At 48.3% G+C, this 27,441-nt stretch overlaps 1 protein-coding gene across 3 annotated transcripts in view; it reads left to right on the top strand.

The window, feature by feature from the left end:
* Ngef (neuronal guanine nucleotide exchange factor) overlaps positions 1 to 27,441 on the top strand; it is a 91,041-nt gene that overhangs the window by 42,809 nt on the left and 20,791 nt on the right. For 2 of the 3 annotated variants that reach the window (XM_046439773.2, XM_046439772.2), the window contains exons 4-5: positions 14,833 to 14,975; positions 21,274 to 21,566. In XM_046439773.2, the coding sequence (XP_046295729.1) occupies positions 14,833 to 14,975; positions 21,274 to 21,566 (436 nt within the window). Of the gene's footprint in view, positions 1 to 13,959; positions 14,115 to 14,832; positions 14,976 to 21,273; positions 21,567 to 27,441 lie in introns of those variants that run through there. The other variant, XM_046439774.2, reaches the window with a different exon arrangement.

Genomic DNA, 27,441 nt, shown 5'->3' with positions numbered 1-27,441 from the left:
CATTCATTTTTAAAAAACTATTTACTAGGCCTCTATGATGTGAAAGACTATAAGACTATTTTTTTAAGAGAATATGAAGATAAGATGATGTGCCCCCAAAGAGAACAGTCTTCTGAGAACGTGCCTGTGTCAGATGAGATGACCGGCAGCTGCTGTCTGCGGCTCTGCCTTTCTATATGGCAGTCCCGGGGTGCACAGGGCCAGCCATACGGCTGGGGCCTGGCCTCTCATGTTAGCAAGAAGCAGTCTGAACTGACAGACCAGGTGAGTCTGGTTTTGACGGTGACAGTTTTAGATCAAATTGTCTCTGGCTGGGGTAAGGGACAGACAGTGGTGACAGGACCTCCCAAAAGTGATACGCGTTCCCAGCGGCTGTTCAGAACCCAGGAGCCTCCCCTACCCCACCCCACTCAGGTGACCCAACGCGTGTGCTCCATCTCCAGTGAGGATTTGCCCCTTGGTTGCCTTTTCTGGAAAACTGGAATTCTGCTGTCATGCCAGCATAAGGCAAGGGTTGGACCAGAAGACCCGAGAGGCTCCCTCTGCCTCCACCCTCATCTTGGGGCAGATGGAGAGTTACCAGCACCTTGCTCCAGACTCAGGGGAGATTGGGCTGGGATTTTGGGGAGCCGGTGGCTACTGAAGAGCTGACCATCAGCCTTCATGGATTCTTAGACTCATACATCCCTCAGAAATCGTTTCCTTCCCTAGGAAGTGGGCCATGTTCAATGTGTATCTGCACACGTACAAAACATTCACACAAACAGCACAGCTCACCGTATTTACAAGTCAGTTGGGAAAACAAACATCCTACAATTGAAACCAGTAAGAAACGTGAATAAATTATTCACAATTGTATAGAAAAAATCAACTTCACTTGTAAAGAAAAATGCAAAGTAAAAGAAGACATCATTTTTCAGCTATCAAATTGGCACTTTAAAAAGAAATTCTAATGCCGAGTACCGGAAAGGGTGCAGGGGAAGACCCCGATGGGTACAGAGGCTTGACCTTCTGTAACCTCATGATGTGGGTGAAGAGCAATCAGAGAGTTGCTGTTCTTCATCAAAAATCTACTCTGAGAAATAGAAACCAGACAATGAGCTTTGTCACTGAGCTCTTCTCCGTTTTCCCAAGGCTGAGAAATGCTTACTGAGCACCTACTGTGATCCTGGTTCTTTGTTCTGGTCCTGGGGATTGAGTAGTGAATAAAAGGGAGGAAAGCCATGCCTCTGTGAGGCTCCACACCAGCAGGTCCCAGCACCCAAAGCCCCAGCTTGGCAATGGGACTGGCAAACTTCTTCCTTCCCTCGGCCTCTGTGCCATCCATCCTCAATATTTTACAGCCCACTGCACTTAAACTTGATTTTTAATACTTCTTGTAAGTCAAATGTGCTGCTTCTCTATTTTATTCGCCTCCTCTGTAACTCGTGTGTGCAAGTGTGTATATGCGTGTGTTTGTGTTTTGCTGAGGGGGGGGATGGAACCCATGGCCTCGCACATGATGGGCAAGTGTTCTACCACTGAGCTATGTACCCAGCCTTTCACCAATGTTTTAGAAAAAAAATTAAGCATAGAGAGTAATTGAAAGACTAGTGCAATGAACTCTCATATACCCTCAATCTAGATTCAAAAAATTTATTAATCCCTTGCATATTTGGATTCTCTTTTCTCTTTCTCCTTCCTCCATTTTACCTAAATTGTATGAAAGTAAATCACAGACAAGGTAATTCAGTCCCAAATACTTAGCATGCAGCTGAGAATAAGAATGTACTGGCCGGGCATGGTGGTGCACATCTATAATCCAGCAGCTTGGGAGGCTGAGGCAAGGGGATTGTGAGTTCAAAGCCAGCCTGTAACTGAGAGAGGCCTTAAGCAATTTATTGAGACCCTGTCTCTAAATATAATAAAGAACTGGAGATGTGGCTTACTGGCTAAGTGCCCCTGGGTTCAATAACTGGTACCAAAAAAAAAAAAGGGACAGACAGTGGTGACAGGACCATTTTAAAAAAAAGAATGTCCCTCAACACAATCACAGTGCCACCTCCCACCTAAGAAAATCAACAGTCATCCATGATAGATCCACAAAAGATCTGATACCTACATTCAAAAGCTCCCAATGTTCCTCAAAACGTTTTTAGAGCTGGGCTTTGTAATCAAGGTCCAATCAGGCCTCAGTCACTGCATTTGATGGTTTGCTGTCTTTAGATTCCTGACATTGAAAAGGGGCCCCCCACTTTTTTCCATGCCTGACTTTTGGGAAATCTAGGTTTATGGCCTTGTGCAATGGCCCCGTGATGGATTGGTCTCAGTACTTTCTCGTAGACTGTTCAACTTGTTCCTTTACTCACTGTGCAGTCTTCAAACTGAGAGTTCTTATTGCTTGATTAGATTCAAGTCGAACATTTTTAACAAAAATACATCCAAGTGTCATACATTCCAAACTGCATTCCGGACAGGACACTGATGTCAGCTTGGCCCACAATTCCCTTTTTTAAAATTTGATAATTTGGTTAATTTGGAAGTGGCTAGATTGCTTTGCAGTAAAGGTACAGTTTTTCCTCTTGCAGCAAATGAGTTATCTGTACCACGTAAATATCCTCTTCCCTGTTGAATTTTTATGCAATGACTTTTAACATCATTAAAACTCCTTTGTTACCTGTTTTTTTTTTTTTTTTGGTTGTTGTTGTTGTTGTTATTTGAGTCCATCAGTATGGACTCATGGTTGCTGGGTTTTTATAATTCAATGCATTTTAATTCATCACTGTTATATTCCTTCTAACACATGGCCACAAATGTGGCCAGGGGAGTCCCTACAAGCTGACTATGACGTCTCTTTGATGTAATTTCTCCTGACTTTGATTGAGCACTTCCTTTCTGACTGAGCAAGGTACTTCATATACTTTCTTCCACTTTCTGAATCCCAAATATAAAATCAGACATTTTCCCAAGGACCCCTCATTCTTTTTGGTGGAGAATGGTATTTAGAAACCAAGATCTGAGTTCTGGGTGTGCTCATTTACCACTGGTAGGTCAATTCTTCTGGGACACTGTAGTGCACAGACCTAGGAAATGGTGTGTGTGTGTGTGTGTGTGTGTCCATGTACAGTGCACAGTGTGTCCTTCTTAATTCTACCTGTTCCATATTTACATCTTGCCTTTCTAATAGTAAGGACTCTGATTTTCGACATTAATGTATCATAGAATATTGCTCTATTTTACAACTACAGAAGAATTTCAAAATTACCTGTTCCATAACCAATAGCAAATCTATTGTATTAGTCTCTTAGGGATTCTTAACAAAGATCTCATGGTTCTGGAGACCAGGAGTTCAAGAAAGGCATTGGCAGGCCACGCTCTCTGGGAAGGCCATGGGGAGAGTCTGCTCCCTACCTCTCTCCTGGCTTCCAATGGCCCCTGTGACGCTGGGCACTCCTTGGCTTTGCCAGATGCATCATTCTAATCCCTGACAAGGTCTTCATGGAACTCTGTCCCAATTCCCCTCTTCTTATAAGAATACCATCAGTGGACAAGGGCCCACTGGAATCAGTATGACCTCATCTTAACTTGATCACATTGGCAAAGACCCTACTTCCAAATCAATCACACTCAGAGGTACCAGGGTGAGGACTGGAACATACCTTTTCAGGGGACAAATTCAACTCACCATATCTACCAAGAGAATTTGAAGCTTTCCCCTCCTCTTCCTCCTCCTCCTCCTCCTTCTTTTTCAGTCCTAGAATAGATTTCAAAAAGGTTATAGAGTACTGTGTTTAAAAATCACTCAACTTGGTGCTGGGATTGTGGCTCAGTGGTAGAGCGCACGTCTAGCACATGCGAGGCCCTGGGTTTGATCCTCAGCACCACATAAAAATAAATAAATAAAATAAAGGTATTGTTTAAAAAAAATCACTCAAATTGATTGCATTTGTTTATTTGGGTGCTGGGGTTGGACCAGGCCTCCTGCACACCGTGCACACGTTGCACACTTCAGCCTGGTGACTCTATGATAGTTATCCTGCCAATATTCTTCCCATGGAGACCAAGACTGTTTCCAAAACACAGCACTCAAAAACGATGCCACAGCACCTGACCTCCTGCTCTCAAAAACGATGCTGCAGCACCTGACCTTGTGCATGTCTTGTTTAGCGCCCAGGGCCTGCCTCTGCAGGGCAAACTCCTAGACGTGGAGTTCCTGGGCAGGGGCAGCCGAGGCGTGATTCCAGGAGTTCTTGTCCAGTTCTGTCCCACAGGGGGCTGGATGGTTGTCCTCTCCGCGTTGGTGCATGCCAGTGCCTGTTTCCTGACTCTTAGCTCAGTGATCATGATGGGTTTCAGTCCAGGAAGCTCAGAGCTCCCGTCTTTATAAGGATGGCAGGGTGGATGGAGCTGCCGAGCGTGCCGTGCTGGGACTCAGGCATGGTGTCAGGAAGGGGCAGGGTGCTGCTCAGGTGCTCTCCAGGGAGAGGAGTTCTTCTGTTCAGCTGTCATGTCTCTGATTCATGCTGTGGAGGAAGTTCTCCCCTCTCCTGCTAAGAATCCTTCACTTCTTAACAGAAAACACTCAGCTCCTGACAGGTTGGACTCGCCTTCTTTTTTAAGGCATAAATGCCAATTTCACAGTAGAAGCCTGTGTTTTTGGCAAGCCAAAGACTTTCCTTGAAGACCCCACAAGGGAGGAAGGAAGGAAAGACCTATTAAAGACTGTCTTTGTAGCCCAAGCTAAGCAGAGAGACTGGCCTAGAGATCCCACTGGCTGTGATAAATAAAAGCCACTATAAGAGCTGAGCAGCATTTTAGAAATAGCAATAACTTAACATGCAATCTTCACTGCATGGAAAAAATGAGACATGGCCTTAAAATTAGGAAAGCCAGCAGCCACTGGTCAGTCCAGGGGAGGGACAAACAGTGGATAGGTGAAAAACAAAAATGAAATTCACTGTTTGGCTGGTAAACTGACTTTGTCCCCTGAAAATAATGGTCCTTTAACTATAGATACAATCACCTTTTAAGGGAGCAGAAAGGAGAGAAGATTATATTAATGGGTGAAAGGAAAAGGGTTTGTGAGACCTTTCTGTGGCTGTGATTTACTGAGAGGCCCTGGGAGGGTCCCAGATCAGCCTCACTGAGCAGATACATACAGAACCTACAGGGTGAGCCTGGGCCCTGTCCAGCATAGGGAGGGACAGAAGCCAGGGGCCACGCCCAGTCTCCGCGCACAGCCCAGTAGGCCGGAGAACTCACTTTCTAATAAAGTGATCAGAGACTTGAGGGGGCGCAGCCAGCTGCGTGGTGGGATGTGGAGGAGGCTTCCGCACTCTGCAGGGAGAGAGCCCTGGTGGTGCCGGCCGGGTTCGGGCACTGCCTCTGGCTGGAAAGGTGACTTCTTAGGAGTGCTCTGGAGAGACCATGGCTTCAGTAGAAATGTGAGCCACATTCTGGTTAGGACTGTACACATGGATTTATGGAAGGAGAAGGAATTTCTGGAAAAGAGACTATTTTCATAACCAGGCAGATTGGAATATCTGATAAGTGCCTTCATGTTAATGATGCCAGGAAGCAATTTACTGTAAAATTTGAATTCGTGATTCTTTGGAAACTGAAGAGCTTTCTCAGAGACAGATTTACGTAACAAAAATTGAGATGCCTCCCCCCAACTCATCCCCAGGTACCTGGAGAGAATGCAAACAGCCCCGCCCCCTTTCCAAGTTCATCAGAATGCCCCACGGTGACGCAAACACTTTGAACTCATGCTCTAAATTTATGCACATTAAGCGATTGATGTTGTTTTTAAAGTAACTTTCCTCCCTTGTTACATAAGTGACACATTTATTGTAGAAAAATTTCAAACACATATGAGTAAAAAGAGGAAAATTCCCTCAGAATCCAGCCAACCAGCTACAAGTAATGCAAAATATTTTTGGTGATTGTTCTACCAGTCCTTTTAAAAGACTGTGTACATGCTTAAAATTCCATACCTAAAAGTCTACTTATAAACCAAATAAGACCATACTACCCTCCAGTTTAGAAATCCGCTTTATTTAAATCTGAACATTTTTTCATATTATTCCATATTATTAAATATTCTTCTAAAATGTTGATTTTTTTATTGTTTTGGTACTAGAGATTGAACCCAGATGCACTTCACCACTGAGCTACATCCCCAGTCCTTTTTTTTTTTTTGAGATAGAGTTTCGCCAAGTTGCTGAGACTGGCCTTAAACTTGTGACCCTTCTGCCTCAGCCTCCTAAGTGACTGGAATTACAGGCATGTGCCACTGCACCCAGCTCTTTTAAAATCTTCTTAATAGTACAGTATCCCATGATTTAAATCATCAATCTTCTGTCATTGGACATAGGGTGGCTTTAAATATTGCACAGTTACAAGGAACAGTGCTAATATTAATAACACCATTGTAATAGACGTCCTTACAGAGCTTTTTTATTTTTTTCACAGACTTAATAGTTTGTTAGGATATAGTCCTAGAGGTAGACTCTCTTTGCCAAAGAGCATGAACGTTCACAGATTTAATGTATGTGTTGTCAGGTCACCCCTGAGAAAGATGATATCAAGTCACACTTCCACTCTCAGAAGCCAGTGACAATTTCTGTGCGTTGGTGACCATCAGCTGTTCATTTTCAAACCTCTTTGATTGCTGTGTTGCTGGTATGTTTTGGAATGCCGTGCTTTCTCTCTGTAACATCCATATATTTCATGCTCATTTGAACACTGCTGTCATGGTTCCTTAACAGACTCTTGGAAATGCAAATATCAGTAGTGGCCCAAAGCTGTGAAGTTCAAGGGAGAAATGCATTTTTTTCGACATTCCAGGGGCAGGCGAGGGCTGGCACTGAGCTCCAACATCTCAGAATGCGGCCACTGCCATCAAATACATACTGGTTTTTCTAGGAGACCCCAAATCCTTCAACAGATAGAACCGGTAACTCATCAAAGAGCTCTCCTTCTTCAGGATGTTAGGGCAAGGTGGTTGTTTCAATAGGAAATGGAAAGTTATCACAGGACTTCTTGTGATGGAAAAGATTTCTCTAAAATCCAGTTATTTGGAAATTTCCAGGAATAAAGTCTGAACAATTTCTAATTACAAATATTCTTGACTACCTGCTACTCCTTCAAAACTACTTGTGAACAGACAGCCTTTTCTTTCTGGTTTTACACTCTAAGCAGCTTTGCTACATTTGGCAAATGGCCAAGGAAATGCATTCTCCTTACCACAATGAATGTATTGCAGTACTAAATGTAGGCTACCTAGAGAAATAATAATAATAATAATAATAATAATAATAATAATAATGTCTTTTCTATGTGTAGCACATGATAGTTTGCAAAGTGCTCTTCTAAAATGGGACTAAATTAGATCTAACAATGGTTTATAAATTAGATGGAGGGGGCGCCTAGTCTTTTGTTTACATTTTGAGTTCTGATTAACAATCTCTAACCCCCGTGGCCACAGCCTAAAGCATAAACTCTGTGTACCTAGGCAACTCTTAATCTTACTTACTCTAAATTCCACCCCCCACATCTTTGGGAACTGTCAGCCCTTCAGTACGCCCTGCCTCAGATGCTCCTGTTGGTCAAAATCCATGACACTGGCCACTGCCCCGACCCCAGGCCCTGTGTGCTCCAGCCTCCTTGGTTAGGAATACTCCAGATATCTGTATTTAAGCCCTCCTTCCCTTTCCAGATTCAGATCAGCACACGAACATCACAGCCTCTTATCTGTGAGTGTTTTGGGGAGGCTGTTTTGGGAAATACATTTCTATTTGTTCCCTAAGTATGCGAATTGTGTGCATCTCATAGTTTAAGATCATGTCCACCATTTGTCCCAGCCTTTTAAGGACACTGCTAAGGACACATGAACCATGAAAATGCTTTTGGAAATTCTAATTTTCACTATCCAAGCCCCATCTTCCAAGCTGCCTCTCATGTTGGAAGTGGAGTAAAAATCCTTGGTCACCTATTTTTTATTCAGAAAATGTACTCACCCTAGCAATGTCAGATTTTTGGCAGTTAAGCCCTAAGATTATGGGCCTGCTTCTCGGAGTCACTGAACCCATCCAGTGCCCGCATTGCTCCTCAAACCACACACATCTCATCACCCTCTGGCCTTTTCCCCATTTAACCAAGAGTGCAACTGTCCACATGGCAACCATGTCAAAAAAGGACAAAAACAGAACAAACCACTCCTTGCCTCACCAAACCCTAAATTCAGGTCTAATGGGTTTGGAGACTCACCACCACAAGAGCAGCTGCCTCCCTCCAGCCTGCAGCACCAGGCCGGAGCCACTCCCTGCCATTTCCCAAAGATGCTGAAGAGACACCATCGTCAATCAAAGAGGCCAAGAGCAGGGAAGGCTGGTGCACAGCAAGGCCCAGCCACGGCCTCCGGTGTCTGCAGAGGCACCATCTCTTTCCAAGACCTGCTGGGGATCGGAGATGAATGACATTTTCATAGCTGCTCCCAAAAATCTCAGAGTGGGGACAACAGAGCCATGGGAGCTCACAGGAGGGACCCGCTCTCATCTGGGCAGGGCCAGCCTGGACTGGACGTTAACTCCATTGAGCATAAGTTACCAACAAGGCACTAGGGAGTCACTGAAGGTAGAGATGCTGGGATCAGTGATGCTGGAGGAGAATTTACCTGGCAGCCATGTTTAGGACAGCCAGAGGGTGGAGGGGAGACCGGGGAAGGAAGGCCGGGGGAGGAAAGGGACGCTGCACTCTAGGTCAGGCTAGAGGCTTGTGAAGGGAGGCGCCGCCCCAAGACACCTCACTACTGACACAGCTGCCGAGTTCGGGGGCCTGCATGTCACCCTCAGTTGTCATCATTTGCTGGGACTTACAGAACCCCCTGACGGCTGCTATCCTCCAGAAACGACAGGCTACAGGGAAGCGTCCAAATTAGATTCAGCCGAGAGAAGAGGCAGGGGACAGTCCAGAGAGTACAACACACACAGCATCTGGAGGTCTTCGGAAGTCGGGGGCCATGCTGCCTTCCCAGCAGCAGTGGGTGACAGTATGCATAGAGCACTGTCAACCTTGGTTGCAATCTTGGGGTGAAATCTTTTCACCCGTCAAGTGTGAGTTCCCGGTTTCTTGGAGCTGCAGTGAGAGGGTCCTCCCCTCCAGATACAGCTTGTCATTTTCTTCACTGTCCCTCTAGCTTTTGGGGTCCAAGCAACTCTGGAGGCTGTGGCCCTCCATAGATTACGGTATCCACACGGATTAGTTTTGTTCATTTCCAAACCATTTAGAAGTCTTTTGAGAGTGACAGAAACTACTGCTTACATATTTAAAAGACACAGTTAATTAAAAGCTATCAAATGACTGTTTCTATAAGTTTACAATATATATTTGAGGAATGTATTCTAATTCCAAAAAAAATCCAAGATATTATCCTATGAGATTAAGAATACAAGTGATCTTCACGTTTGGTAGTCTGCTAGCAAACCATGTGACCCTGAAAACAGGGTGATAGAAATCCGCAGTTCCTTGGGCTGGGGGCACAGCTCAGTGGAAAGCATTTTTCTAGCATAGACAACACCCTGGATTTGCTCCTCAGCACTTTTTTATGTATAATTTTCTATATATAATTCATAAATGTGTATATGTATATATAAATATATACACATATATATTTATATATGTGCCCATATGTGTGTGTGTGTGTGTATATATGTATATGTATATATTTATGTATATACACACCCCCACACACACATACATGCAGTTCCTATTCCACACAACACCGTCTTCATTCACTATCGTATGTTCCCAAATCAGCTACTATCCAACTGTCAGATCTTGGACTTGTCATTTAACCCTCAATCCTGCTTCTATAAAATCAAAGTGTTGGAATAGATCATCCCTAAGCTTCCTTCCTCTTCTAGAAATTCTCCCTCAGCATCAAGAAAAAGTTTATAAACAAAGATTCCTGAAAGCTGAGGTTGCTATATAAATAAAAAAATCCACTTTGCTGCCAATATCTATAACCCAAAACAAGAAGTAGCTCCCTCAGATTGAATACCTAAGATAGCTAGGTATGTCTTTTTAAAGGCAGACCATTAATACTTAGAGAGCACCTACTATGTGCTAGCCAGGTACAAATATTTGAATATTTCTCAGTACTTTATTTTGTGAATGATTCAGAGCAAAATGTCAGTTAAGTGGAGATTTTAATAATAGGCTGCCTAATAAGCACTAAATATGATAGAAAATAGAACATGGGAATTAAGCTTAAGGTTACATGCCTGAGAACTCAGTGACTTTCTAAACCAATTTTATAATTAAGGGGATATTTTTAGCTTATTTTTCAATTGGAAGATTTTATCATGCTCACCTTAATATATATAATTTCAGTTTGATATTTTCAGATTTTTTTTTAAGTTGAATCCTTTATATTTTGTGCAGCAAAGGGGGAAGGGACAGCTTCCATTTAGTGTCACCAGGAACTTAAGGGATGACACAGCCATGCAAACCATCAGACCCTACTCAGGGCCCATAAAGTGCTCTTCACAGTGCCAGGCAGTGAGGGCTGTGATGAAAGAGAGGGAGGGCCCTGTGGGCACAGCTTTTCAGGTGGAAGTCGTTACTGGCAGTGTGGGGGGGGGGGTGCAGAGTCCTAGGGGAGGGCACAGCACTTAGAAAATCCACAGAGCCTGGGAAAGTATGGAGAAGCCAAAACCTCAGAAAAGCAGGCAGGGCAGGGCCCATCCGCAAGCTGACAGGTGTGTGCAGTGGCTGACGGGCTTTGCCCTCGGGTGATAGGGCTCCAACAGAAGTGCTTAAGTAAAGGCAGAGGACAAAGTTGGACCCATAGTTTAGAAAAAGGAAGGAAAGAAAGAAGGACCCAGGAGAGAAGAGACTCCAACAGTCCAGACTCAAAAGAGAGGTAGGCTGCTCCGAGGAACTCTAGGGACAAAGGGAGCATGGTGATACCAGAGCTGAGACACCTCTCAGGTTCTCCCTGGCCTCCTGGCTGCTGGGACAGAGTCCCCAGTCTGGGAAGAGCAGCCTCCACCTCTCTTTTGAAGGGCTTGCCCCACCCCAACAAAGAACTTCGGTGTGGACCACACACAGAACCTTGGCATGGCAAGGGTGGGACCAACCACAGCATGGGCAGCACCTCCTCAAGCAGTGGGGGCAATAGTGCCACCTAAGTGGCCCCTGAAGGTGGGACCATCTCTCCATTGGATCTGGAATGCAGGCTGTCGAGCAGAGAGCAGGTGCCTAGTTTCAAGATGTGGAGTTCGCCTTGCCAAGTTCTTTTGCTTGTTGGGACTCACGCTCTGTTTCTTCTTTCCTACTCCTCCATTCTGTGCTTTAGGATATCGTAACTTGTTTGATTTCAGAGCTTCATAGATGGAGAGGATCATTGCTCAGGACAAATCATACTTGAGTTTCACCCTTATTTGATGTAGACGATATTTAGATGAGACTCTGGACTTCAGAGTTGATGTCGGAACAAGTCAAGATTTTCGGCTTATTTGCCAAGCCTCCCCGTGGTCACATTTTCTACCCCAGCCTTTCTTGGGATTGTAACCTCTATTTCTGGCTCCAGTTGAATTTTCTCCACCCAAATCCCAATCAATGTATCCATTATGATAATTAGGAGAAGAGAAAAAGAAATATTATTTTTGTTAGGACAAACCACCATAGATTTTTAGCAATGTGTGTCTGTGTGTCCCTCACACCTTTTCCTATCCTGCCTTTTTTTCTTTTTTCTTTTTTTAAAATATTATGTACTATATTTTTAGTCTCAAACTTTATATTATATATTATATGTATTTAATTTATATATATATATATATATATATATATATAAATGTTTTTTAAAGTAAAAAAAAAAAAGATTTTTGGCTTATTTGAATGGAATGAATGTATAATAAATGCAAGAAGGACATGAATGGTAGGGCACAGACAGAATAATGTGCACCGAATGTTTATGTCCCCCAAATTCATATGTTGAAATTCTTACTTCCAATATGATGTTATTAGGAGTTGGGACCTTTGAGAAGTTTTAGGTCATGAAGGTTTGCTCTCATAAATGGGACAGGTGCAGTTTCACAGAGACCCCTAAGGACGCTGCTGTATTCCTCTGCATGGAATACATGGAATACATAGAAGCCAGCCATCTCCAAATCAAGAGGTCCTCACCAGCACCTGCCCAGGTTATCATGCTAATCTCAGACCTCCAGCCTCCAGAGCTGTAGAAACCAATCCCTGTTGTTTACAAGGCACCCAATCTATGGTATCTTGTTATGGCAGTCTGAACAGAGGGTATCCCGGTGGACACGCTAGTGAGTAGACAAAAATGTGAGGGAGAGGGAGAACAGCTGGGGGTACCTGCCTCCCTGAAAACCATTGCAGAAGGCAGGTGCTTGACTTGGAAAGAGACCCCATGGTTGTCTCTCAAATATCCTGAGCCCTTGAGAGCAAAGGCCATCGAAACTGTCGGTTCTGGCTCCTCCCAAAACAGAGAGCTGAGTGGCAGCTTTGGGAGCTGGGTTTCAGCCAGCCACAGCATACCTTCCCACAGGAGGATCAGGGCAAGACGAAAGAGGCCAGGACGATGGTAATCAGCCGGAGGGTGGAAAGGGCAGTTCCCTTCCTGGCAAAAGGCCTTTCAGCCTAAGCTTCCTGCTTTCCTGCGCCTGCCAACCCTCCCTGCAGAACACCTGCCTTATTCCAGGCTGGAATATGCGAAAGCCAACCAACGGACAGGATCTGAACCCCTCCCACCAGCACTGTCTGCCAAAAAAAAAAAAAAGGATTGTGTTAATTTTAACCAATGTGGAGGGGAAAGTGCGAAGCAAGACTCTCCTTACTTTTCTCTGTACCCCATCCCTGCCCTCTCCGGACAATTAGCATTGGAATTGTCCTGGCTGCAAATCAAGGCCACTTTACCTGGAGGTACAGCAAGGGGAGCAGGCTGGTCCCAGGAAAAGATACTGGCCAATGTGCCAGTGTCGTGAGGACGGAATCCCTCTAGATTTCCCAGTCACCTCTGAGCAGGCAGCAGGGGCGGCTTGCCTGGTCTCTTGCCGACCTTCAGGACCTCGCCGAGGGGAACATTAGCTTCCTCCTCCTTTCAGTCACCTAGTTTTGCTCGCTTTCTGAATCCATGAGCGGACTGAACTAGCTGGTTCCAAGAGTCAAAGTGACTAGACAGGGAAACTGGGCAGAGTCTTGGCGCACTTCGTTTCTCCCAAACCCAACCCTGTCCCGCCAGGGTCTCTGGGTCGCTAAGAGCAGATGGTCCTGCAGCGAGACCCGCAGGGGAGAGGTCTCCGCGCTACTCCCTTCCCACTCTAAGTGTCAGGAGCCATCGTGCGGGGGTCCTGTAAGACCCGAGTGTGTGCCTCCAACAGGGAAAAGAGGGAGGCACTTCCAGCGAGGACACATTCCCCGAGGCCGGGCTCCGGGTGGCAGAGGCAGGGTCGACCAGCCGCTAGCCTGCCCGAAACTGCACAGGGTGCCCGGCGTGGCCAAGGCGGCGGTTCGAGAGTACTCGGGGCAGAGGGTCACCTCGCCCGCACCTTCCAGGAACGCCTGGCCGAGCTGCGACCACCGCAAGCAAGGGGCGGGCCGGCGGAGGCGCCGCTCGCGGACGCCCAGTCTACCCTCGCTCTCTCCCGGCTGGAAGCGGTCGCCGGCTGGAGAGAGGCGCGGAGGGGGGCGAGGTCCCCGCCGCAGTTGGTGCCGCTGGGCCCTTGTCGCGCCCGGCCTGAGCGCCCCCGCCCCTCAGCAACCGGGCCTCGCCCCCGCCGCGCGCGCCCCTCCCGCCTCCCCCCGTTGCCGTGGCAACCCCCGGAGCCTCCAGGCGCGCGCGCGCCCGCGGGAGCGCTCGACAGCGGCGGTGGCGGCGGCGGCAGCTCCGGCTCCAGCCGCGCGCACTGCGACCTCACTCCAGAGCCCGCGCGTCGCCCCCGGCCCAGCCCGGGCCCCCAGCGCGGCCCCCCACCGGCCCCTGCTCCCGCCCCGCCGCCGGCCCCCATGGAGCTGCTGGCTGCAGCCTTCAGCGCCGCCTGCGCTGTGGACCACGACAGCTCCACCTCGGAGAGCGACGCGCGCGATTCGGCGGGACACCTGCCCGGCAGGTGAGGACCGGTGGCCATCCCGGTTCCCGCGCGCTATCCCCGTACGCTTCCTTCCCTGCTTGCTCCCCCAGCGACGGACACCGACTGGCAAGGCCTATACCCAAACCCCGGCCCACGGGCTCCCGCCGCCCCCCACTCCTACCCGGGCCCTCGTCGGGCGGGCATCTGGCCGGAGTAGGGCAGCTTCCGTGTCCCGGCCGCTGGCACCCCAGTTGCTCCCCAAGATCGCCTCCAATGCCTTCGCCCCGGACGTCCTGGGCGTGCGCGTGCCGCATGGATTCCCTCTCCGCCCTTAGTGGCCCTGGGACTGAAGGATCGGGGACGAAAGGGACTGGGGGCTGCATGACCGCGAGGGGCGCAAGGTGGCCTCCTGGCCGCGGGACCCGTCGGGGCGACCATTCGGCGACCATTCGGCGCCACCGAGCGCGCGGGCAGGGCGCGCCAAGTTTCCGACGCCTGCCCGCGAGCTCGAAAAACATGAAGGTTTGGGCGGTCTAGTGTGGGAATGAATCACCCCGTCGCACCCTGGTGCAGGACAAAAAGGGCCTTTGGGTCCGCCCTGCTGGGACGGGCAGTGGCTGCTGTGGTCCCTCGGCCTGGACAGCCTGTGGCAGGGTGCCGCTGGCCTGCAGCCGATTGTGAAGACGCCTCTGGCAAGCCGGCCAAGGTGTTTCGTTGCTTAAAAATAACCAGCCTTGCGGTCCTCCCTCTCTGGCAGCGAGTCATCCTCCACCCCGGGAAATGGAACCACACCCGAGGAGTGCCCAGCCCTGGCGGACAGCCCCACCACCCTCACAGAGGCCCTGCAGATGATCCATCCCATTCCTGCGGACTCCTGGAGAAACCTCATCGAACAAATAGGTGGGTGTCCTTGGTTGAGACAGAGTTTTGTTTAAGAAAGTGGGTGCCAGGTGGACTCTGAGATCTCTTGGCCCGTGGGATGAGGTTTTTGATATCTGTGGTTCTGAATGGTCCATAGGCAGAACTGCCACATCCTATTAGTGCTGTACCATTGAGCTAATTTAGCAAATGGATTTCTATCCTGCTGACTCTGCTTGGCCCAACTCTCCTGAGCAAGGGCTCTCTTCAGTCACTTCTGCTAGAAAGAGCAGAGGTGAACCAGTACTGCTGGACCCTGCAGAGTGAGCCTTCCTTGCTCCAGGCAGGGAGGGGCCTGGGAAGAACAGGGCGTGGGCCCAGAGTTGGAACAGAGAGGGAGGTGTGTGGAGGGCCCGCCTGGGCAGAGCCAGGCTGATGGCCAGGGACTTTGCAAGCCAGGAAAGGGAAAATGGAGAAAGAAGGAGCCCCAGAAGCCCTTGAATAAGGAAGGGAAACCTCTCCTGGAATATGGCTCTGGGGAGACACCCAAGGAGCAGCATGTATGTCCAGCTCCTATAGGCCACCAAGAATTCACAAAGGGGGCTGAGAGTGTCCAAAGAACTCCATGCCTTGCACTAAGAAATTGCTTGTGACATCAGGCTAGTTCTCATACCATCACCAGGGGCACCAGTGAATGGACCTGTAGTTTCCGTTCATCTGAAAGTGGTAAGGCTGCTTAGAAAATATTCTTCGATGTTATTAGAGCAGACTACTTGTTAAAATAAAAATTCTAAATTTGGAAATTTTCTTGTCTAAATAATATATCATTATTGTCCTTTAGCCCCAATCACTGGAACAGACACAATGTGTCCTCAGAGTGGGAGACCTGGCATTTGGGAGGCTTTTCAGGCAGTCCCCTCCTGGCTGGCGGGGAGCTTTCTAACCCAACCCTGAGAGGAGCGAGCCCCTGTGAAGCTGAGGGGGTGGAGTGTGCACTGTGTGCTGTTAGGCTGCTCCAACTCCCAGAAGTTTGTCTCCTGTGGTACCCTGTACGTCAGGTTGGGGTGGGGGCCTTTCATTTTGCTGGCTGAGGAAGTGGAGAGGGGCTAATCTGAAACTGATGCCTGATTTCAAACACAGGCGCTCTTAACCACTAAGCCATATCCCCAGCAATTTTTTTGTATTTTATTTAGAGACAGGGTCTCACTGGGTTGGTTGCTTAGGGCCTCACTAAATTGTGAGGCTGGCCTCAAACTTGTGATCCTCCTGACTCGGCTTCCTGAACCACTGGGATTATAGGTGTGCACCACTGCGTCTGGCAGAAATCCTGATTTTGCAACAAAGATTTTCCCAAGGCTATGTCACATTGTCCTTTGTATGAGGAGAGCCACCTCTTCCTCAGCATGTGATGGAAACTTTGGCTTCTACCCTCTTGAAGGGGCTCTTCTGTGGCTAGGATCAGGGCCATGACCAGGAAGGAATTAGGGTGGGGAGGGGCCAAAGCCCCCATCTGCTCCCAGGAGGCCGAGCACTTCCCCTGGAGCTGCAGAAGCTCCAAGCTGGAGTCCAGGCCCCTGAGTCTTCTGTCTGCCCATCATGGGCCTAAGTTTCCTCACCTGACAGACAGCAGAGGCGCTGAGGTTCTGAGCCTTTCCCCCACAGCCCCTTCTCCATATCTGCTGGTGTCATGGGGAGCATCTTTCCCTGTTTCCCGTAGGTCTCCATGGATGGGGTGTGTCTTCATTGGAGACTCAATGGCTGTGCCGTGCAGGTCCCTTCCCCAGCCCAGCTGCCCTCGGCTATGTGAGTGAGAGGATTCTTCACCAGGTGTCAGGAAAGGACGGCAGGGTCCTGAGGGCAGAGTGAAATCCAGGGGACAGAAAGTGGAATGAATTTGTTTGCATTTTGTAGACTGTGTTTTGGATTTTGCAGTGGCCACCACTCAGGTTACACAGAATGTTTAGTGACTGCACACTAGAGTACACAGCTGTCGTCACAGTGGCTGTGGCCCCAGAGATCACACAGCCTGAGCCCCTGGAATGGTGTGTGTGTGTGTGTGTGTGTGTGTGTGTAAGAGAGAGAGAGAGAGAGATTGTCTATGCTCGGCACATAGAATTGCTCACTAAATCATAATTGATTCCCTACCCTTCAAATTGTATATAAAGAATGAAATAAAAAGGAATCCTTTTCAGGAGGAGGGATTTGAAATGACTCAGGAGGCTTTGGCCAAAGGAGCTGGGGACTCACCCTCCTTCTCCAGTCAACCTGGTTTAGATCTTTTAATAAGAGTTGGAACTGAGCCTTCCTATTCTACATGCATGTGATACCAAGTGCAAGGTGTTGTAAATTAAAAAGATTTACAAAAGGGAAAATTAACTTCCATATAAAGTTGTGCTTACTGAACACACAAATATAAAATAGGAATACATGCTATATTCACAACATGTTGAGCTGAGGCACAGCTGAGTGGTAGAGCATTTGTCTAGCACATGTGAGGCCCTGGTTTGATCCCCAGCACTGCAAAAAAAAAAAAAAATTAAATGCAATACTCTGAGTACAGCGAGTTCTCAGATAACATGTAGTTCCTCATATAAATCTACTGTATTTGGTGGTCTGAATTAGATTATACAGTAATCTGAATTTAATGCAAACAAAAAACAAAAGATTATGAAAAGTAGTTATAATAGCATGTCAAATAATTCCATAATCATAGTAACTCCAGAAAAAATTGGAGTTCCAATTTATGTTCTAAATATATACCTCAGAAAAAAAAAGTCTGCATTTTTTTAATTCTAAAATTATTTTGGCTGCAACTAACAGAATATCTAGCAAAAACTGATCTTAAATGATGAAGGCAGCCCATGTCAGTCAATGAGTCCAGGGGAGAGAAGGTCCTGAATAGGTTTATCACCCAAACAGACATCACAGTGCTTCTCCTCCTCAATCGGCTGTAATGGCTCCAGGCATTACACCCTCCAGCAGTGGTCTGTAGCAGCAGGAAGGGTGCTGTCTTTTAGTGTTTCTTGGGGAGAGACATCTTTTTGAGAAGCCCTTAGAATATGTCTCCTTTCTCTTTCTCTCCTTGGCCAGTGTCTTAATCTGTATAAAACAAAATATCTTTTTGTGACTGTAACAAAATAACTGAGATAGGGAATTCATATAGAAAAGAGATTTATTTTTTTTTCTTTTTTTTTTATTTTATTTTTTTTATTTATTTTTTGTATTGGTTGTTCAAAACATTACAAAGCTCATGATATATCATCTTTCATACATTTGACTCAATTGGGTTATGAACTCCCTTTTTTACCCCAAATACAAATTGCAGAATCACATCGGTTACACACTCACATTTTTACATAATGGCATATTAGTGACTGTTGTATTCTGCTACCTTTCCTATCCCCTACTATCCCCCCTCCCCTCCCCTCCCATCTTCGCTCTCTACCTCATCTGCTGTTGTTCAATTCTCTCCCTTGTTCCCCCCCCTTTCACCTCACAACCTCTTATATGTAATTTTGTGTAACATTGAGGGTCTCCTTCCATTTCCATATGCTTTCCCTTCTCTCTCCCTTTCTCTCCCCCCACTCGTCTTTGTTTAGTGTTAATCTCAGAAAAGAGATTTATTAAACTCACAGTTCAGAGGTCTGAGAGCATGGCACCAGTCTCTGATGGGCTCTGATAAAGGTTCCCTGGTACTGTTATAACATGGTGGGTGGCAGCATAATGCGAATGAGCAGGAGAGATTACATGCAAAAGATTCCGGGGCCAGGCTCACTGTTTTTAGAACCCATTCTTTCTTTCTTTCTTTCTTTAGTTGTAGATGGACACAGTACCTTTATCTTACTTATTAATTTTTATGTGGTGCTGAGCATTGAACCCAGTGCCTCACGTGTGCTAGGCAAGCGTTCTACCACTCCGCCACAACCCAGTCCCAAGAACAACCCATTTTTTATGTGTGTGGTGCTGGGGATTGAAGCCAGGGCCCTGTGCATGCGAGGCAAGCTCTCTACCAACTGAGCTGTATCCCCAGCCCAACCACCCATTCTTAAACTGAGGTTCTTGTGGAGTCCTTAAAAGGAAGTGGCCCATGGCCTAGATACCTCTCAACTCCACCACACTGGGACCAAGCCTCCACCTCGGGGACAAGCCACATCCACACTCTGACACTGGATGACTTATTATGGTTCTCGAGGCTGAGGCCCAGCACCAGAGCTGATTCCCGATGGGGAGGGCTCAGATGGCCCTTTCCTGGAGTCCTCATGTGGCAGGAGAGACAATGCTGCTCCCCTCAACCTCTTTCATAAGGACAGTGCTCTGTTCATGGAAATCACTTCCCCAGATGTCCCACCTCTTAGACTGTCACCCTGGGCATTAGGTTCCAGCATATGAACTTGCAAGTGTCACATGCCCATGCCCAAACCCACCGCTGGCAAGGGGAAGGGAGCTGTCAGGGAAGGTGTCCCTCAGTCAACATCACCCACGTCCTGGAGCACAGATGGGCGGCACCCAAACTAAACCCCTGCCCTGCTACCTGGGAAGCCAGGGTGTGAGGGACGGAGGGGAGCCCCTGAGAGCGTCTGCCACAACGTGATCCCCCCCAGTGCTGAAGTCGCATGCACCTGTGAAAAGTTGGAGGTAGTTCTGCCCTGGATTAGCTGCCTGCAGCATGCGTAAGATGTGCTTTCTGAAATGTCAAAAGTATGCGAGGGTAGACACTCCGAGGAAGCTTGGAAACTGCACTTAAAAAGGTGTTCAACAAATGTGTGAGGGCCTCGTGGGTGCGAGGTGAAAGGTGAACCCAGGTGGAAGCCTGCGTAAGCATCCTGTCTGTCAGAAGCCCAGGAAAATAACAAGCTTGATAGCAACAGTCACGTGTCACAATCGAGCCCATTTATGTGGTGACACTCAATTGTCCTTATAGGTCCCCAACCTGAGTTGTATTTAGCATAGATGGACTTTCATTCCTTTGTCACATGAACTCCACATTGTCTTCTGCTGGATGGTGACATTGCAAAGCACAGGGGCTCAGTTAAAGGCTTTATGATTCAGAGTCATGGAGCATTGGAAGCCAACGGTGTGACCCGCGGATAGACTGATGAGGTTCCCACCCGTGGAACTCCGAGGGTCTCCGAGGTGGTCTTTCCTCTCTCACCCCTTCCCACTGTTTAGACACGCTTAACATGTAGATAAAGAAGGAATGGCGGCTCACGTCTGGGCTGTACTGAAGGAGAGGGTGCTTTCCAAGTGGACAAACCTAGGGGTCCCAGCCACTGTCCCGAGCTCCAGACCAGTAAGTCCAGCTGCCCAGCTGGGTTTCTCCACTGGGGACCCCAGGACATTTTCATCTCTGCACTACCCCACCCCCAGTCAGAGCCTCCACTCGTGTTCCTTGTCCTCTTGAATGGTGCCACGAGACCCTCTTGCCAAGTTGGTGACCTGGATTTTACCCAGCACCAGCCATTGCTCTACATTGGACTGTCCCCTGAGTCGGGCCTGAGCTCTGTTACTACCACCACTTCATCTGCTGTCCTTGGAACTGCAGCCCTCTCCTACCAGTCTGGTTCTGCTGAATGCAACCCAGGCATGCTGGCCTGAGAGCTCCTGGGGCCTCCCTGGCCAATGGGCAGAGTCCTGTTTCTGTGCGTGGCTGACAAGACCCTTGGGGCTGACCCCTGTCCCCGCATCCTTGTGGAAGGCAGGATCGTGTGGACGGACAGTCCCTCTACCCACAGCCAGTTGCCCTGAAGGAGCTGCTACATCCGTTCCAACTTCTCGTACCCCCGAGTCTTCCTTGAGATGGGTGCATTGGTTTTAGAACCGGCTGGGGAAGCCATCGGAGACTGTGCACAAGAGATGGGTCCCTTTGGACTCCTCAGGTTGCTGAGACAGGGATTTTTCCTCCATATGCAACATATCCACGCCATGGATGAGTGTGCTTGAGGGTTACTATTGGGGCATTAGGGCTGTGGGAAGGTCCCTGCTGGATGTTGAGACCTAACCAGGACATTTCCGTCAACAGTGCTCTTCCGGTTACTGACACATCAAGGTCTGCCTTCTCATTTTGCTGACGAAAGCTCGCATTTGTGTGACTGGATTTTGAATCAGAGACCTTTCTTAGTGGTGGAGAAAACTTGCACATTCTGGTCTTTCCCATGAGGGAGAGGAGGCAGTTTGCTCTGGGGTCAAGAGCCTATTACTAGGAAGCAAGAGAGTCCGTCTTTCTCCGTGTGCTCCTCAGTAGAGCGTCCCCTCGCAGTAAGAGTATGACGTTATAGTGATTTGAAATGATTGCCATCAAAAATCTTGTTCTTTTTAAAAATACAACGCTTTTTTATTCCAGGGCTCCTATATCAGGAATACCGAGATAAATCAACCCTCCAAGAAATCGAGACCAGGAGGCAACAGGACGCAGAGATACAGGGCGATGAGGATGGGTCCCCGACCGGCGAGGACACTCCAGAGGAAGAGGAGGAAGAGGAAGAGCCGGCGAGCCCACCCCAGAGGAGGACTGTGCCCCAGATCTGCCTGCTCAGTAACCCCCACTCGAGGTTCAACCTCTGGCAGGACCTTCCAGAGATCCAGAGCAGCGGGGTGCTGGAGATCCTGCAGCCCGAGGAGGTCAAACTGCAGGAGGTAAGCGCGGGGGGCTTCACTTGGTCCCAGCTGATGGGGGGCCTTCCTCTGGGGGCTGAGGTTCTGCTGTGGTTCATCAGGAGGATGACTGGCAGGGCGCGCCCATGAGACCACACAGGAAAGAAGACATTATCTCGGGGGCAACTGAAGGCACCTGTAGCCTCTAGGTCAGCCCCTCCCCAGGGCCAAGGCTCCGACAGGCGCATGCCCTCGGGTGGGAAGATGGCATTCGCGCACCCTTCTTTACTGCCATGGGGCGTTTCTGCTAAAGCACCAGGTGATGCTAAGCCTGTGGTGACTGTGAGATCACCCCAGCCACCTAAGCTGGGTGACAGAAATCTGCTGTACTTCCTTTCCCTTGTCATCTTATCCCCCAACTTTATTTGGGGGCCATTTGAACTTTGGAGGAGCAGGGGTGCTGAAAGAAATCCCCTGGCGTGGCCACCCCCACCCCCAACTGGGCAGAAATCAGGGCCGTGAGTCTCTTGCCCAGGTTTGTGGGCAAGATCCTTCCACTGACCTTGGGCAGTCGTGAGGTTGCCTGGTCTGCAGCTGGCAGGGAGAAACAGAGGAACAGAGAAACAAGTATCCGGGAACCTCAGGGCTTGTTTTAATGGAACAAAGATTATTCGGGTACCAAGGAAAGTTGTGTGATTTAGAGAGACGAGAGTATGGTCAACAGCGAGGAGAGAGGACCTGTGGACGTGTGTGTGTTGATTGTATCGTGTGTGTTTGTGTGGTGCTGGCGAGGGAAGCCAGGCCTGGGCGTGCTGGGAATGCGCTTTCCACTGAGCTACATCCCAGCCCTCTTGTTGTTATTTAAAAAGCAAAACAGCCCAGCTACTTGGGAGGCTGAGGCGGGAGGATCTCTTCAGCCCAGGAGTTCCAGGCCAGCCCACGCAGCAGAGTGAGACCCCTCTCTTAAAAAAAAAAATTAAATACAAATTAAAAGCAAACATGGTAGACTATAGCATCCATTGTGAATGATCAAGACTGAGAACAGCTCCTGATCTGCATCCTCTAACTCAGACTTGGGCTTCCAAGCAGGTTTGCAGTAGAGAAGGTTTGATAAAACTGGGTTCTTGAAGGACCACCAGGGATTCACCTGCTAACCTCCTGCCCTGTAGAATCAGGAAAAAATGAGTTTAAATGCTGGCAACCCTCCTGGCTCTTGAGCAGGGATTTGTAAGTGGCTACATCAAGAGTTTGTCTGTTTTAGGAGACTTCTGATACAAAACTTAGAGATCAATCATAATATGTAGAACTTAAAAGAAAGCATGAGCCTTTCACAACATAAACGTAGCTAGAAGCCGAGGAAGGGCCTTTTGTATCACATAGAAAAGCACAGCAAACTGCAAAGAAGCACAGGAAACAAGCAGCATTGAAAAAGGTGGCAGAGTTAATAACAAACCTGTCAGTTATAACAATAAATGCAAATTGCTGAAGCTCCTCCATTAAAGATGCAAGTCCTCCCTTGTACCACAAAAGTTAATGACTTCATTATTATGGGATGGTAGAATCACAGGGCCAGCAAGTTAGCAAAGTGAGCAGGAGTCGCCTCATGCTGTTAAAGGTGTCCTTTACGTGGATAAAGGTACCACTTTATTTTTAAGTATTTTAAAGTTGCATATATAACTCATTGCTACACTTGCATTACTTTAAAAAAAAAGGCAAACAACGCTAAAGTGTCCACCTAGGCCTTTTCTTTGACCCTAGGTTCCCGTTGGAGGACTAACTTCATCTAATTTACCTCTTCTGATAAAGCACAGCCTTAAGGCACCGTCTGCTTTTGGAGTTTAGACACGTAGGAAGACTCCATCAGAAGCCTTCTGGGTTGTTGTGACGCTGTCCCCAGTGCCGCGCTCGAGGTTTTGGCTTCACCCTAGAGGCGGTTTGGTTTGGTTGGGGGTGTTAGCAACTTGCCTTCCATGAACTCAGAGCTTTCAGCTTAGTTTTTATAAAACGCTCCCCTGGCACTGGCCACCACTGATTCTCAGCATTAAGTGATAGATGGTATCACAGGTACAACTGGCTTGAAGAAATTGAGGGAGGGACACAGGTGGCTTGAAGTGCAAGGAGCGAGGTGTGTGTGGAGGCTGCCCAGAGCGCTCCGTGGGTCCCACAGGGCACCAGGGGACCTCAGTGAGGCGGGGAGCACAGGTGGCAGGGGAGAACTCCTGGGTGTGACCTCCTAGCACCCACGTGAGAGGTGGCTGTAGGAGAGGGACCTCACCCGAAGCTGCTGGTCAAAAGTGAAGTGCATTTTGACTGGTAGTGGACCCCACCACACCGTCGTTCAAAAGGCAGAACAGGCTGAGTGTCCCTAAGACGAAAATTTGAAATGTGAAGTGCTCCAAAATCAGACTTTTGAGGCACTGACATACCACAAGTGAAAAATTGATACCATGAAGCTTTGCTTCATGTGTTAGATTATTCAAGATATGTTAAATGAAATTACCTCCGGGCTATGTGTATAAGCCTTTTTGAAACATAAATGAACTCCGTGTTTAGACCTGGGTCCCATCCCCAAAATATCTCATTATGTATCTGCAAACATTCCAACCACCCCCCAGGTCTGACGTACTTGTGGTCCCAGCATTTTGGATAAGGACGACTCAGATTCACCCGGCCACCCGCAGTGTGAGGGCCATTCCCACCGCCTCCTGGCTCTGTCGAACATCCTGTATTTCTGTGATCTGTCAGATGAAACTCCCGTCTTGTTCCCCTGCCTGTCCCCAGGACTTGCTTGAACAGCCTTTCACGCAATTATCGTTTCCCTTCCATTGTCAGCTGGCTGTTTTATTTTTCGTCCTTTTTTAAAATTGGATTGTTTATATTGGTGTTCTGATTGGTTTATTAGCAGCTTTTTGTACATTCTGGATGTTAATTCTTTTTTAATGTTCTCACATGCTTTTTCACGGTGGAGTGTGGGGAGCAACAGAATGTAGTGATTCTCATTCTCAGTCCCACTCTACTTCTTAGCTGTGTGACTGGGAAATACAGGTAACTTCTCTGTACCTCAGTTGCCTTATCTGTAAAATGAATATGTTGTAGTTCATTTTCTGTAGCTAACCTGAGACCGGGTGATAGGTAAAGAAGAGTTCATGGTTCTGGAGGCTGGGAAGTTCAAGGTGGCTGTGCTGGTGAGGGCCCTGCGCTCTTCAACTCACGGCTGGAAGTTGAAGGACCAGCAGGCGTAGGGGAGAGAGCAGGGGGCACTGAGCTCCCCCAAGAGCTAATCCCCCTTGAGAGGAGAGCATGAATCCACTAAGGAGGGTGACCCACAAGCCCCCTGAACTGCTGCAGTGGGGACGGGGTCTCCATGTGCGTTTTTGTGGGGACTGACGGCATTCCCACCGTTGGGGTTCCTGGTGCTGCCTCCCGGGCCTGTGCACTGGGGAGCTGACCCTGCTCGCTTTGCTGAGGGTGTCTTTCTTCGTGAAAATCTATCACTGTTTTCACCTGAGGTTCCCAGGATCAGGGAGGCTGGTCCCCAGAGCACACTGCACAGTGGAGGTCCCGGGGGATCGGGGGCCGTGTGAACTGGAGTGTGGGGTCCAGCACATGGAGCCCAGGGACCGCCCTGCTCTTGTAACCCGCGTCCGAGCACGAGTGGCCCCACATCCACATGCTGTAGCGGTGGGGCACGCCAGGCCCTGGGGGCCTGAGACAGCGGCTGACTGACAACGTTGTCCCTGGGCTCTGTCTCTTGAAGCTGTGCCACCCACCCCAGTGGAGGCTGACCACTGGACACATCACCAAAAGTTGGTCATCGATCAATTAACCGAGATGTACAGCTCCTTAAATGATGACTGAAGTGGTCCAGGCCACGTGTCTCACTACGACGATGTGGAACAAGAGATAAACGCTGTTACGACTTCACATCAGCGACGTGGCCACCGCTCCTAACTGAGGAGATGGAGGATGCTGCTTAACATGTCAGACTGTTTCAAAGAGGAGGGGCGCTGAGTTCAAGATGCTGTGGAGTGGAGGGGGTCTTCGAGGCTGCATTTGGATAAAAATGCTCACCCTGCTGGGCTTCCATCACTAAATAAGGGAGAGATCCAGATCAGATGGACTTCTCCCCGCCAGCCGGGGCTCGCAGAAGACGCCCTCAGACACGCTTCTGAGGAGAGCAGCTGGCCCAGCCGGGAGGAGGCTCTGTGAGTCTGAGAGAGCGATTTTCTAGGAAAATACGAGCCACCAAAAACTGACTCAAAACCAAAAATATCAGCCAGGCACAGTGACAGCCATCTGTAGTCCCAGCTGCTCCGGAGGCTGAGGCAGGAGGATCGCTTGAGCCCAAGAGTTCAAGATCAACACAGCGAGACCCCATCTCTTAAGAATCGATTAAAGTTTTAAAATAAAAATGCTAAAAACACAAAAATACACCAGTGACCAAAAACTCACTGGCAGAAGAGATGCCGTGGCCAGTGCAGGGAGGCCACCGTCACAGCAGGGCTGCCCGGCAGAACACTCCACAGTGAGAGGATCGTCCCACAGCTATCTGGCCAGGGTCGCAGGCATCCAGTGGATCGTGGTTCCCGCGACTGAGGAGCTGAGGGCTGGGCCCGCCCGCTCTCTCCGAGAGAGGAGAGAGAGAGAGAGAGAGAGAGAGAGAGAGAGAGAGAGAGAGTCACTGCAGCCGCATGGCGCTGGGCAGAGGTCAGCGGGCTTCTTCTTCAAGGGCTAGATCATGGCTGGTGCAGTCTCAGTCAGGACCGCTCGGCCTGCTGCCCTGGCGTGACAGAGCTACGCACACAGGCAGGAGGAGTGTGTTCAGGAAAACCAGATTTATAACCCACAGGCTGCCATCTGCCTGACCTGGGCTATGGCATTCAAAAGAAGAAAAATGCCCAAATTATTCGAAGGTAGGGTAACATTGACAATCAAAGCCGACCTTATTGACATGCACATGCAAAAACATCTAAACCCACAATTGTTGTTGAACACATGCTGAGAGGCTCCTCTCTTAGTAAGCAGTGGAATCAGCAGGGATGGGGCTGGGGCTGGGGCTCATGGTGGAACACTTGCCTGGCATGGGTGAGGCCCTGGCTTCGATCCTCAGCACCACATATAAATAAAATAAAAATAAAGGTCCATCAACAACCATATATATATATATACACACACACACACACACACTTTTTTTTTTTAAGTCAGCAGGGATGTGGAAGAACTGATCACCATCAGCCAGCTGGAGCTGGTTTTATAGACAACTCCACCCAACCACAGCAGAATACAAATTTTTTCAAGTACACATAGAATAGTTACCAAGACAGACCACAGCACACCTGAACAAGTGCATAAGAAGTGAAATCATACAAACGGTGTTATCTGACCCTAGAGAATTAAAATAGAAATCGGTAATGTGAAATAACTAGAAAATGGCTGGGGGCGTAGCTCTGTGGCACATACTTACCCTGCATGCACCAGGCCCTGAGACCCATCCCCAGCACTACAGGGGGAAAAAGATAACAGGAAAATATCCAAACACTTGGAAAATAGACAACACACTTATAAATAATCCCTGGGCCCAAAAGGAAGATAAACACACAAAAATTTGCTATTTGTTTTGTTTGGTTTTGGGGCTCAAATGATTTGTACCAGTCTGCTTTGTCTTTTTTATTTGCTTTTTTATTAATTAATTAATTAATTTTAATTAGGTATATATGAGAGCAGAATGCATTTTAATTCATTGTACAAAATTGTAGCACAACTTTTCACTTCTCTGGTTGTATACGATGTAGCATCGCACCATATGTGCAGTCATCCATGTACCTAGGGTGATGATGTCCATCTCATTCCACCATCTTTCCTGCCCCCATGCCCCCTCCCCACCCCTCACCCCTTTGTCCCATTGAAGTTCCTTCAT

Source organism: Marmota monax, unplaced genomic scaffold (assembly GCF_021218885.2).
Source record: "Marmota monax isolate L192 unplaced genomic scaffold, Marmota_monax_Labrador192_F-V1.1 WCK01_AAM20220418_F8-fsc00041, whole genome shotgun sequence".
NCBI lineage: Eukaryota > Metazoa > Chordata > Mammalia > Rodentia > Sciuridae > Marmota > Marmota monax.
This window is presented reverse-complemented; position numbering and strand designations above follow the sequence as displayed.